Source organism: Desmodus rotundus, chromosome 9, assembly GCF_022682495.2.
Source record: "Desmodus rotundus isolate HL8 chromosome 9, HLdesRot8A.1, whole genome shotgun sequence".
Lineage (NCBI taxonomy): Eukaryota > Metazoa > Chordata > Mammalia > Chiroptera > Phyllostomidae > Desmodus > Desmodus rotundus.
In genome coordinates, this window is record NC_071395.1 from 82,104,351 (window position 1) to 82,118,644 (window position 14,294).

Here is a 14,294-nt window from a genome sequence, read left to right on the forward strand (position 1 = left end):
GCCCAGGGTCTCCCTCCTGCTTGAACTTTCTCTCCCCTCTACTCCCCCTTGTGGCGCCTCCTCGGGTCCATCTTCTGAGCCTCTTCACCATTCCTAACCTTATACCCAGAACACAGCATTAGTCTTATTTGGTCTCTTTTGCATCCATGGTCCCACTCTTAGGTACCTCTTTAGTTTCTCCACCTGGTGGAATTCAGAAGGCTGTCAGCATCCCTGGGCTTACTGGCTGCATCACTCCATCTCTGCTTCTACCTTCACATTGCCGTCTCCTCCGCCTGACCTTCCTGCGCCCCTTTCACAAGAACCTATCTGTATAATGCAGGATAACCTCTAGACCCCATTCAAATGGCCCATGCACTAGGATGTTTTCCCTGAACCTTCCTCCCCTTGCCCCCAGGTGGAGGCCACTGTCCCTCCTCCTGTGTCTTCTCCTCCAGTTTGCGATCAAGGACTCCGTCTTTTTCAGCTTAAGGTCCTTACTATGGTGCAATGAATTATTTGTTGAATAAATAAATGAATAAATGAATACAGGAAATAAGCTTTAAAACCTGTACACACTCGGGCCCCCAGGGGCTCATGCAGGCATGGTGCTGGGCCCCTAAGTGTCTACCCTTTGGCTTTCCAACACTGCACAGCCCCTCCACCTTCCCCCAGCAAGAAGAACCTGCTTTCCTTTCCACTGGGCCTCCTAGCTGGGTTGGGATATTCAATATGGCTGGGAGAGGAAGGGACTGGTCCATCCTTTCTTCTCCTGAAATCAAGCCAGTCACCTGCCCAACCGTACTTGTTGCTTCAAACCTTTCAAACCTCACCCTACCTGCCTTCCCTTTCTAATACTCCCATCAACTGCCCCTCTCTCATCTAGTGAAGTCCAAGGAAACTCATCCCAGTCCATGCCAGGGACATCCTTATCATTCACCAGCATGCCACCACCCAGTCCTTCACAGGGCAGGCCACGACAACTCACATGAGGCAAACCAGCCTTTCAAAGTCCTACACCCCTCCACCATCACCCATTGCCCAGGTCCATGTGCCCGGCTCACCTGTCTCTCCCCAGATGGGCAGGTACTCATCCTGCTGAATGTCCAGCATGATCTCCAGCCCGTTGCCTGTCCCTCCCTTGACTGTGGTGAGCAGAGGTTTGCCATCCTCGCCTGAGTTAAACATGTAACACTTCCCATATTTTGTAAACACCTGAAGGAGAGAAGAGAGAGAGAGAGAAGGACATGGGTGACTTCAAACTGGGCTCCAGAGGTTGATGAGACACCAGAAATCCAACTACAAGCCAAAATCCCTGCAACCTATCACAATCAACCCCTCTTGGGGACCATGATTCCTTACCCTGGCTAAGGGCCTGACTTTTGCCCAGTGGGATTCTGGCATCAAAGAACAAATCTGGACACCCTTAGGGGTTTGTTGCAATAGGATCTGGTCTTTTCTCCTTTTGTGTGCTTCCTCTGTCCATGCCCAAGTCTCAAACATTGTTTGTAAGCTCTAGATGCTCCAAACTGCACCTCTGGCCCCGAGATCTTTCCTGGGCTCCAGACACACTGATCCCAACGCCTAATAAGCATGACCTCAGGGGGATCACAGACCATACCCTTGACACTCAGCATGTTCCCATGGGAACAAGTCTTCCTCAGGCTTCCCATCTTCCAGATGGTTCTCTCACATTCCAGTTCTAGGAAATAACATCACTACCTGAGAAGGGGCTCAAGCCAGGCCCTCAGAATGGCTGTCAAGGCTTCTTCTTCCTCATCCTCACATCCAATTAACCAGCCAGCCCTGTCAACACTGTTTGTACAACCGTCTTTCATTTTTCCTTTTGCTTTCTGCATTGCTGTCGCTTAGGACCCAGTCCTTTCTTGCCTGGGCTGCTGCAGTTTCCTAGCTGGGCTCCTGAATTCCAGACAACCTTCTCTAGCCCATCCTTTAAGTTAAATATGGCTCACTCTTTCCGAAATGCAAACCTGATCTTGTCAATCCTGTGCTTAAAATCCACCAGGGCTCTTCATCCCCCTTAGGCTAAAATCCAGGCCCTCCACACCCAGCCTTCTTTGATGCCTCCACCTGCACAAACTACCATTTCCCATCTGAATCCTTGGGTTCACAAAGGTAGGCTCAGGAACTACATCTGCTGAGGTACTCATCCCTAGTGGCTAGCACAGTGCCTGGCACATGGGGGTACTCCAGAAATATACATTGAATGAATGAATGAGTGAGTGAGTGGGTGGGTGGGTGGGTGGGTGGAGCCAGATCAAACACCTTGCAGCATCCCCAAATGCGCCCTGCTGGCTTGCACACTTGTAGCTTTCTATTTGCTGCTGCTGCTGTTGCCTAGAACTCCCCTCCTTTCTCTTTCTGCCTGATTAATCTCTGGCTCTCTGCCTGGGCAACCTCTAGCTGTTCTCCAAGACTGGACTGATGCGTCGCCTCCTCCAGGAGGCTTTCCTGAAGCCCTGGATCAAGTTGAGTTTACCGCCTCCTCACTGTTTCTCATTCCTTCACCATGGCAGCTATCACATGCTACAGAGTAGTTTGGTCCTACATCTCTCCTGAACTTGACTCTGCCTTTCATTTCTGAATCCAAGCCCTTAGTACCTTGCTGGCACACAGTGGGTGCTCAGCCCACTTTTGCTTGATGAATGAACAACAAAGATATGATATGATAGTATGGGAAAAGCCCAGGGCAAGGAATCCAGAGACCTTTGTCCAAGTTTGATGTTGCCACTTATTAGTTGTGTGACTCAAGGTGAGCTAAATAAACCCTCCAAGCCTCAATTTCCCATCTATGACATGGCAGCTCTAGTCTTTGCCTTAGCTACTTTTCAAGGTTATCGGGAGGATCAACTGAGGTAATACATGCAAAAGTGCTTTGAAACTATAAAAGCTTTCTCCAAATGCTATGGTTATTACGATTGCATAACTGCTTTGGAACCTCGAGTGGAAGTCAAATTACATCTGGCAAAATTTGCTGGAAGAGATCCAGGCCAACTGTATTGGATTCCTGCAGCCACTGAGATTTGGGCCGGGGCTGCCTCCCTGACCATGCTCCACAGCACTGTCCCCTCCTGACCGTGGAGACCACATACTCTCTGGCTTCCCATCCTTTAGTTCAGGGACAGGTAAGTAGCAGGCGTGAGTGCTTTTCTCATGCAGATCTTGGTGGCTGGATGTAAGGGAGTAAGAGTGGCCTGTACCATGTGCCAGGCACTCTGCTAGATGCTTACCGATGCTGTCTCATTTAACCCTTGCAACTGTGATCACGGGTGGCCAATGCTGCTCCCCTTGTGCAGATGAGGAAGCCAAGGCCCAGAAAGGTTAAGTGACTCATCTAAAGTCACACAGCTCTTGAGCAGAGAAGCTAGAATTCAAATCCACGTCTGTCTGATTCTAACGTACATGCTCTTTCTGGGGGTGCTGTCCTGATTCTTTGTCATTGGGATGTTTCTGGGCCACGCACTCTTCCTTTCTGCCTCACTTTTTCTATCAGCCAATCAATATTCATATGCATATGTTCCGACTATGAGCAAGGGTTTGGGGATTTCAAAGAAGAACGGGCCCTATTCCCTGCTTTCACGTTCTATAGGAAGCATCAGCAAAACAACAGATTCTGCATTTTTCTCCATTGTACAAAATGGCTCCGAGTCCCTGGCAACTGAACTACTTCAAAACAGACAAGCCCTACTCTTTCAGCTTCATGGGGGAGACAGCTGGAACATGATTTTTCAAAGAACTGAGCTTTATCATCACTATTGTATATAGTCACTGAACTTGGCTAACGAACTTGGCCCCCAAGCGGGCCTCTATAGTGAACAGATGAGAGAATGTTATAGGTAGCACATCCATTGCAAGGGGTTGAGCACATCTGGAGTGCTCCAATAGAAGGTTTTCTTTGTAAACCCACCAAATAACGTTTTTGGTTCCAAAATTGTTTATATCATTAATTTTTCTATCTATATAAAGAGATTTGTAAGTAAAAGTACTTTCCGGCTTAGCACCAGATCGTGGCAAATTCTAGGCCTCTCCCCTGCCCCCTCCATTTGGTACTTGAACTTCAGAATATTGGGCTGGGGTCAGAGTATGTTGTCTACTTCTGGGTCAACTGTGATCCCAGCCCTGCCACAACCATGCTGTGTGGCACTGATAGAGCAATTAACTCACCCTGTGCTTCTGAGGGTGATGACAAGGCACGAGAACTAAAGGGGGACTTGGAGATTATCTTGTCCTCCCACCTGACTTTATCGGTAAGGAAACAGCGGCCTGGGAGAAAGGAAGTGACTTGCTCACAGCTAGGCAGCAAGGATGTATCCATCTGGGATGTGGACTCCTAGTTCAACCTGTTCCTTCCTTTATATCAGCCTCCCTCTGTTTCCCCACTTACAAGAGGAGATGGAGGATCTGCAGCATTGCTAACTTCAGCTGATCACTGAGTGCCTGCTCTGTGCAGGCGCTGGGCTGGCGGCATTGAAACCTCGCGAATCAAAGTCTTTCCCTGTTGAGAAGGGAGCAGACAGGCCCTTGGGAGTATAGAGACTTGCTCCCTTACAGGCCTGGTCCTCATCCTAAGTCCAGGTGGCAGCTCCTGCAGGTGGCTCTGTAAGCCCCACCTTTCCTGCTCCCTCCCCTGGGGGTGGGTGCTGGGGCAAATGCGTAAAGTTGCCATGTGTGAACTGATGCAGATCAGAGCTTGGTGAGGGGTGGTGGCAACCAGAGTGGCAGGGCAGGGAGCTGGAGGGTGACCGCAGCCATGTCTGAGAGACGGCCAAGTAACAGTCTATGAGAGCCAAGTTTTTGTTTTTGTTTTTGTTTTTTCCCTGAGAGGGGAAGGGAGGGAGAAAGAGAGGGAGAGAAACATCAATGTGTGGTTGCCTCTCATGCACCCCCTACTGGGGACTTGGCCCGCAACTCAGGCATATGTCCTGACTGGGAATGAGCCACACCAGCCAGGGCTATAAGAGCCAAGTTCTTTATCAAGTCAGAACCACCATAAAGAGGCCTGAGACTGTTCTGTGGCTTCCTGGTGCATTTAAGATCAAGTCCCAAATCCTCACTGGGCTTCCATGGCTCAGCTGGGGCTCCTTTCCTGCCCTCTCTCACATGCTACAAATACACTGGCCTCTTCAGCTCCTGAAATGTGCAACAAGCTCATTCCCCCACAGGGCCTTTCTATATTGTTTCTTCTGCCTAGAATGTTCTCCCTACACCCTTTGCCTGGCCAACTTGTGCTCAAGTTTTGGCTTCACTGCCACGTCCCCACAGGCCTCTCTTCACCACCCCACCCCTGCTCCCAGCCTCCATTTAAACTGGGACTCCTTGTTATTCAACCTCACACCCCCGGTTTTCTCCTTTATGCTACATATTAACTTATGTAACTAGATTATTAGTTGGTCCTGTCTTACACTAAACTGGAAGCTCCAAGAAAGCAGAGACTGTGTCTGTTTTGTTGAATGAACGAATGAATGGGTTCCAAGGCGCTTCTGCCCCCACCCCCTCGCCCACCTCTGGGAGGCGCCCTCTGGTGCTGGCCGGCCAGCCTGACCTGATTCTGGTGGGTGTTCAGGCTGCCACCCGTCCTACTCCCCTCCCACCCCTTTCTCTGCTGTGGCCTTCTCACCGTCCCACTTAATTGTACCTAAGCATTTTTGCTTGCTTCTCTGTGAAGGTATTAGAGGAAATAATCCTGTCAGGAACTAAGACAGTTCATCTTCGTGGGAGGAGGAGAAGGGGCTCAGACACAGCAGGGCACCCTCAGTTGGCCGCCTGCCCGCCCCGCTGAGCTTCAGCTCCGCCTGGCTTTTTAGAGAGGATTATTTTCCTCTGCACTCAACATCAAAGGCCTGAGGGCTATTTACATACAGTGCGGTTTTGCTACAAACTTGGGCCAAGACTCAGCTCTCTTTCCCTGATTCGGGGCATAACGATGTGGAAGAGTAACTCACGCTTCAAATGTATTCCTTATTGCCCCCAGTCAGAACACAATTTATTTAAGTCCAGACTGTTAGGTGGAGTTCACTGCTTCTTCAAACCTGCTTTCCCTGCTTTCCAGGTAAGCGCCGGCAATCCCATCGCAGCGGGCAGGGCTGGATCTGCAGGATTGCCGAGCGTCTAGAATTGTCCTTGGTGGGAGTGATTTGTAAGAATTAACGGTGGATCCACACTTCAACTCTGGATCTCCAGGAGTGACGGGGGATCCGGAGGTCAAAATGGGGCATGAAGGGCACCTTCCCTACTCACATTTCGTATCACAGTTTAGAGACTGCCTCTACTTCGATTACGCAATGGCCCCATGCAGTTGGAGTGAAAGAAGCAGACAATTCCTGAGCCTCTACTTTTTCCTATCTGCAAATTGGGCGAGATAATCTTGCTGTGTGCTTGTAGGGTCCAAATGCGAGAATGAAAGTTGATCTGTTTGGAAGATTATATAAGAGATATCTTCACTAGTTTTGAATCCACAGTGGTGGGGGGTGGGGTAAGGTAGTCACTGTGTTTCTCCTTTTCAGCACATGCCAGGTAAGTTTTTTGGGTGAGGGGGGAGGTTAGAGGTGAACTAAAGAGTGGGGGATATTGAGGGGTAGGTCCTGTCTGTTTATGTCTTCACAATAGCAAGCTCATCTCGAAGTAGTTACAGGCCATGAAAACCACATGTGCCACTGATTGCTTATTCCTTGATGACGGTAAACCTGTTGCTAGAAGCCCACGGAGTTCTGTAGGATAGGGAGATGCTTTGATGCTTACAACCCATTGTGAAAGTCTAGATTTAAATTCCAACAACTGCATGGATCCAGCTATTGGTACAGTGAATAGACACCACCGATCTGAAGGGGGAACGTTCTAAATCAGAGAAACATGGACGTGGGCACAGGGAGAGGGTCTCACTGCCTTCCAGGGGCTCTTAGTGGAGCTCTGAAGTCACCAGCCAGCTTTGCTGCCCTCCCTGGAGTGGCATTCACTTTACGTTTGCTGCCACTAATTTCTGCAACGGCCCCGCAGGTTGTTATCATCACCCCCATTTTACAGGTAAGAAAACTGAGGCCCAGAGTGGCTGAGCCAGGCCACGGAGCTGGTAAGTGGAGAATCGAGGGTGAAATCCATCTCCACCTAACTCTAAAGCCCGTGCTCCTCACCCGCTGTCCCTTGTAGCTGCAGCTCACACCCACACCCCTTCCCAACCACCTCTCTTCCCAGCAGGTGGGTTTGGTGTTTTGCTAACACTCCAGCTCTCTCACTTCGTAGTAGGGGAGGCACATCTCATAGTCAGGGAATCCTGGGAGAATGCAGACAAAAAAATGTTATTGACCTAACACCTCTTTTGCCCACGGAGAGTCTAAGACCCCAAGAGGTGAAGTGATCCGCCCTAGATCACACAGCTAGTTTGAGGGCAGAGTTGAGATCTGACCTGGACCAGATAGCTTGGGTCTGTGTTCTTCCTCTAAAGCCTTCTTTGGAATATGCCATGGGTTGGGGACAATGGCCAGGCCCCCCTTCCCAGGGCACTGCATCCAGGAATGAGAGAAAAATCTGCAATTGCTGCTGGCCCAGGTGCTGGCATCCAGGCTCAGCATGACCTGTTGGGGTGACCTGCCTTACAGGGTCCAGGAAATACAAAATGGAGCCCTTGCTGGTAAGGTTAGGAAAAGCTTGTATTCATGAAGACACGGTTTTCTGGTCCAATTAATAGTGCAACCAACACTTCTACACCACGTATCTATTTAAGAGAATAGATTACGTATAAGCTCCCTTAAGGACTGCTGAAATATCCACCTACCAGTATACAACTGGACTTGCAGGCCAGTCATTAATCCAGACCTTGCTCTCCTAGGCTTCTCCTAGGCAGTGGGTTCTTGTCTCTTCTTGCTTACTTCCCTTGAAGGGAATGAAATCGTACTGCTCTAAAATGCCTCTAAAATCAACCTTTTTTTTCTCCCTGAGTTGATTGAGCTTTCTTCTTATTGAGTTACTGAAATTTCTCATTAGGCTGTTTGCAAAATAATATGCATGTCAAAGCCAACCATTTAGTTTCATTTGTTTGGTTTTTCTCTAACTCCTCAAACACATTTCATACAACTGGGAAGTGAGAAAGTCTGTCAAATGGGTCACCAGGCATCCAGTAAACAAAATGAATCTCTTTTGTTTTCTGAAGTTGCAATTAATATGTCTGAAAATTAAATACAGCAGAGGGATGTATGTGTAAGGAGGCTGCCATCAACAGCCAGCTCTTTGTTGGCCAACATTGTATCATTAAAATATCTGCCTGCTCCGTCATCTGCTTCTGCGCCAGGAATTTTTGACCACCTACTATATTCCGAGAACTGTTTTGACCACCTACTACGTTCCGAGGACTGTTGCACGACTGTGCCCCACAATGTTCTCCACAATAAAGTTAGAAAAACAATTTCTACAAACACCCATAAAAGCACCTGCATGTGGCAGGTTCTGTGCTGGGAAAGAAGGAGATGAGAGATACCCAGCTCCTTTGCAACCATTTGTCCCTTCTTCTCCACCAGGGGGCAGCATCTCTCTCATGACATTGTTAATACCATGCTCCCTAGAGGCCACTTTTCTGGAGGGATAGGGAAGAATGACCATGAGTTGGAAATGGCGCTGATTGCTTCATACACTTTCTATCTTTTAAGGTCCATCAATGTAGATGTTATTCTCCCCAATTTGCAGATGTGGAAACTGAGGGTCTTAAAGGCCAAATGCCTTGTCCAAGGTCCTACAGCTACAGAGTGGTTCTCCTGACTTTTCCCTTTATATTCGGGCTGTTAGAAGACCACTTAGCATTATCTGAATGTATGATATGGTAACGGGACCCCCCTCCTCCATGCCCCACACCCATCTGCCGGGATGTGACATTTCTGTGCCAGTTTCCCTAAGAGGCCCCTCCGGTGTCTTCTCTCCAAGACTGAAGTGCAGCCCAGGCCTTTTCTGCTGCACAGCTGTCCAGACAGCTTCAGAGGGCGCAGGAGGAGATGTGTGAGTGCAACGTGGAAGAAAAGAGCAGCAAGTGACTGAAACTCTGTCTGTCAGCTGGGAAAACAGCACCGAAGCTATGGGTAATTCTGCGTGTTTGCCTTCAGTTCAAACATTTTGTGAGCAAAGGCTCTTTTGGCGGACAGCTCAGGGAGGCAGAGGGAGAGCTGAAGGCGTTCCAGGTGGCATTCATCTGGAAAGTTGTTCAAAAGGCCAGACCTCCGCTGATGAATTGCTCCTGACGCCTTGGATGTGGGGGACCAACTACGAGTTGGACAGCATCTGGCTGGTGGGAGTCTGCACTCCATGGAGGCTTCCAACGGGACTCAGCGATGGCGTGGTTGCTCTTTCTGCTGAAGCCCTCCACTGCCTGTCTCCTGTGCAGAGAATTTTCTTCTCTGCATGCCCATACTTGTCCCCTCCCCTGGCACATAGTAGGCACTTTGTGGGAGGTGTTTGGGCAAAAGAAGAAGTCAGGCGTGGAATTGGGAACCAGGCAGCCCCAGCTTCCAGTGCTGGCTCCTCACTGATTTAGGGGAGATGTTTCATCCCCTTTGGATCTCAGTCTCTCATCTTGGAAATGCTGGTAAGAGTACCTTCTAGTAGAATTAGGGTAAAGATCAAAATGGCTATCATGGTTTGAAAACACTTTGTAGAAAAAGAGACAAAACTTCAGCCCAGGCAGAGAGCATTCTTGTGTGTGGTTTGCATCTTGCCGGAGCCCTGCAGGAGCAGGGGAGGGAAAGTGCTGCTGTTTGGCCGTGTAAATCGAATCTGAGATGCCGTTCCATCTGGGACTGCATTTGCGGCTCATCCATTCATTCGTGTAGTGAACATCTATGAACACCTCTTGTGTTTTAGGCACTGTCCCAGGCATTGCGGATGCAGAGATGAGTCAACCTGTGAGGAACCAGCTTGTAGGGAGGCTGGCCAGGCAGACTGAGGCTGGGTGGTGCCAACTGCTCGGGGATGGCGGAGAAGGAAGCTGCCTGGTGGGCAGTGATGGGAGCATGTGGGGGCTGTTGCAGAATTCTCCCCAGGGACAGCAGTGGGTGCCACCAATGGTATTAAGCAGGCTGAGACAGATCCCTTGGACTGGCTCCTGGTCTTAGCTGGGACATGCTGATGCTGTCAGGAAGGCCAGTGGGGCCAGTCTAGGTTTCTGGCTGCCTGCTAAGCCCTGCCTGTCTGCCTGTCATCCTAGCTCCCTTCTGCTTCCAGAACCTAATACCTCCAGCTAGACATCTACGGGCTCTATTAACAGGCAGGCAGGATTTTTGGAAGAACACGGTCTTTGGAGTTACATTGTCCTGGCTGAATACCTACTATGTGCCAGACATTGTGCACAGCGAATAATGGAGCTTAGCTGTCAGATAGTAGATACTTATTAAGACAGAGATGCAGTGACTGAGAGGAGGTGGCATCTGGTTCTCTCCAAGGAAAGCTGTGCCAGTCCTAGAGGCCCCAAGCCCAGGTCTCTGATCTGCCGTCAACAGGGCCAGTGGATGTGGGTTAATAAAAAGGGCACACTTCTAGCCAGTCAAGACTGACTCTGAAGAGTGAAGCCTTAGCTGTGGGGAACAGGACTCAGGAGGGACTCCTTTCCTTCAAGGACTGCAGAGCTCAGAAAATGCAGAGTGTGGCCACAAACTGCCCATAGTCCCATCACCACTTGCCTCTGCTGCCCCCACTCCCTGCTTCTAACCCTACTGATGTCATTCCTGCTGCCCAGCCTGTTCCAGTTCCCAGGCAAAGCAGACTGGGGGCAGGGTGTGTTCAGGGCACAGCGGCCCAGACACCCTGGGGAGGCGGCACGGAGTCCTCCCACACTCGGCGGTTCTGGGGCGCGGAGCCCCACAGCAGGGCACATCTTAGTCTACATTCTGATTACTCGTGAGATAATGAGTAAAGTGCCAGGCAGAGGGCAATCACTTAATAAAATTAGCTAATGTAATTGTTATTAGTAAGGACTCTGCGCTTGAGTTCTGAAATCTGAGCTTCTACAGGATATGACTTCTGAGTTCATGATCCCTGTTACATGTGTTTTTTTTTTTTTTTTTAAGAGCTGCTTGCCTGATGCTGTGACTACAGCCCTGTGTCTAGTTCTAACTTCTGCCTGCTGGACCTACAGGAAAATGTGCACACTTAGTTTTCCTGTGGCATGCCCAGATGCTTTCCGGAACATTCGTTGGCTATTCCCGTATAAGAAGTTTGTATCAACCTTGCTGGATATTTCCGCTTGTCTGAACTTGGCATTTCCTGGGTGTTTCCAACACCTATCTCAGGGGCTTGGGTGGGCTTCACCCTCCCACGTTGAGTATGTTTTATACCTGGATAGCCAACCCTGAGATAAGACACGTGCCCCTCCTTGCACCTGCCTCACTATAAACTTTCTGGAGATCGCCCTTCTTTTAAGCCAGTGTGAGATGAGGGAGGAGAAAGGAGGGGAACCAGCAATGCTTTCTGTTGTGTTTTTGGTTAATTCCACATTATCATACCGGGCTGCATTGAAGACGATCCATCAGTGAAAACCAAATGATGGTTTATGATGTTTACAGAGAAAAAGCAGATGTTCCAATTAAAACCAAGGCTAAAAACAGTCTCAAGGTAGGCTGATCGTAAAAGCTGATCAAGAAAAGGTCAAACAAGTAACTACCCACACGGCACTGAAATCCTCATACCGCATCCTTACCAATTTCCTGTTTTCGCACTTGAAACGTATTTCATCTTCTTCGGGAACTACTCAGAGAATGTCATTGCCGTCTTGTTCTTCCCCAAGGGAGGCCTAGAGGTTTAGTAGCATGTGATTTTAGTAGCAAAGCTTGCACGATGAGTGTTCAAAGGCACCACAGATTCACAAACGCAGAGGGTTTTCAGTGGTTTAATCTGATGGCGGAATTGGGGCCCGGCTGGCAGCCCCCAGTACGCGCGATGCCACCCTCCTTCCTGGGTCCTCCGCAGATGTAACTGATCAATCGCAACCCTCTTCCCCTCCAGGTCTCCTAGTTCTTTTCTGCCCAACAGTTCTGGTACCACTCTGAGTGGGATGAATCCTGTTTGCCTTCCTTGTGCCAGAAGAATGCATGTTCTGTTGGTGGTGCCAGTGTTTCTGCGCCAACGGACAATGTCTGAACGTGGGGGAAGGTTTGGGCAGGGCAATACGAGGGGCACTACTTTGGGGGTTTAGGTAGAAGGGACTCCATGACAGAGGCAGGGGCTGCTCTTTGTATATTTGAAAAAACAAATATTGCTCAGACTTGGGCCCTGCACTATAGTGGAGTGAGCATAACCTTTGGAATCAAATCCTACTTCTGCCATTTGTTAGCTTTTAAAGTGGGGCAGATATTTATTCGGCGTCCCTGTGTCTTCCTGCCTCAGATTGCTGGCCCAGCCCTCCCAGGAGGCTCTGATTTTCATTGTACCACAGTTCTATGACTTGTGATCAATGTATCAAAGGAGCGACAATGATTAAAGGTTTCCAACATGAAAGACAAAGCGTTCTGTAGTTCATTCAACATCTAATGAGCAAGTATCACATGTCCAATACTCAGCGGGGCCCTGGGAATACAAAGATAAATAGGACGTGGACCCTGCCCTCAGGTTGTTCCTGAGCTGTCTGGGGCGAAGTGGAGAGGGAGCAGCTTCGGACCATGGAGGAGGCAGAGCAGCTGCAAGCCCATCGCAGACACATGCGCATCCATTCACAGAGTGCGGCTCCTGAGGACCACTTGCACAAGGCGAGGTCTACTCCTCGTCTCTCTGGGGCTGCGGCAGCAGGGCCTGGTTTCAGCTACCGCTCTGACAGCAGCACACCATCCAGCCGACCTCTCCTGTCCTCTCCACCCTCCTCCATTCCCACTGTGTCTCCTCACCTCCAAATCAAGGCCTGCACTCGGGTGAGGCAGATGAAGTGCCAGAGGCGTGGAATTTAAGGGAGATGCACATTTCTGGGGCTGCACTCACACTCACCTGAGAGTGAGTGGCTCCTTAAATTTTGTGCCCTCTAGGCAGGCACAGGGTATGCATGACAGCCCCCCAGCACTTGCTGCACCCTAGTCTGGGCCACAAAGCCAGAAAAAGGCAAAAGTAGAGACACTGGTGATAAAAATTTCAATTGATTTCACAACAAGCCTGCAAAATAGACTTGATTGTCCCATTTGCAGACGAGGAAACTGAGGCTCAGGGAGAACGACTTACTTGTAGAGGCATCAGGGAGCAGTGAAAGGTCACAGGCTTTTTCAGAGGGACACATCCAAGTGGAGATCCCAGTGGCACCAGGCTTCAGCCATGTGACCGTGGGCCCGTTATTTATGTTCCCTGAACATGTGATGCCTCATCTGAAGAACGGGGATAAGAATACCTCTCAGGGTTAGGGGGCGCTGCAGAGCTGTTTTGGATTGAAACGAGGGGCTGGCTACCTCTCTGCACTGGACTTGGACCATCGATGGGGAGAGGAAAGAACCCAGGGTGAGAGCAGAGGTGCCAACATTGCAAGAGGCTGGGTGGGTGCCTCCGTCCTGCCAGGTGAGCACTCACTACGCTCGTAGCTCCCCCAGTTCCAGGGACTTAGCGGTAACCAATGAACGCCGAATAAATTAAAGCATCCATTTACTTGTCTATCCCTGCTCCATCCCCAAACCGTGGGATTATCTTATTTACCCAAGTGCTCCACGCAGAGCCTAGATAAGCATAGGTACTCAACAGAAGTTTGTTGAATGAATAATTTAAAGTAAAAGAGAATGACTGGAAGAAATTATGCTGCAGTTTGTTTCATAAAGAAAGGTAAATTTGCTTATAACTTAGCTGTCCAAAGGCCGCATAAAGTGAGTACGTCAGTCGGTACCGCCCCACTCCGTGAGCCAGCTGTCTCCCAAGCAGAACTTTAGCAGGCGGACAAGACCTCCCTCCCATAACAAACCTCTGCCTATCCCCGTGGCTCCAGGTGGAACGGGCCAGGGAGGAATTTGGCGAGGAGGAAGTCAGGTCTCCTTTCATCAATGTTAGCAGCCAGTCCCCAACTGCTAACGAAGAAGAAATGGTCGGAGGAGCTGGGGGTAGCGAAGACGACCAGAGCAGGCTGCCCGAGGATCCCAACTGCTGGAGCAAATACTGAGGGGGCGGCATTTGGGAGGGAGAAGAGACTTATTCCGTACAGCTGCGGAGAACGGTTCTAGGATTTGGGTTGGACGCACAGAAAGAACATAACAACGAAAACATCCAAAATCTTTTTTTTTTCTGGGGAGATGAACATATTCTGTATCATAAGGGTATGGGTTACACAGGTGTATCCATTTGTCAAAACAATCCAGGTAAGATTT

At 49.6% G+C, this 14,294-nt stretch overlaps 1 protein-coding gene across 1 annotated transcript in view; it reads right to left on the reverse strand.

Moving 5' to 3' along the window:
- The window catches only part of ASIC2 (acid sensing ion channel subunit 2), a 233,164-nt gene that overhangs the window by 78,889 nt on the left and 139,981 nt on the right, over nucleotides 1-14,294 (reverse strand). Inside the window, exon 2 of the mRNA XM_053911091.1 lies at nucleotides 1,044-1,194. Coding sequence (XP_053767066.1) covers nucleotides 1,044-1,194 — 151 coding nt within the window. The remainder of the gene's footprint in view (nucleotides 1-1,043; nucleotides 1,195-14,294) is intronic.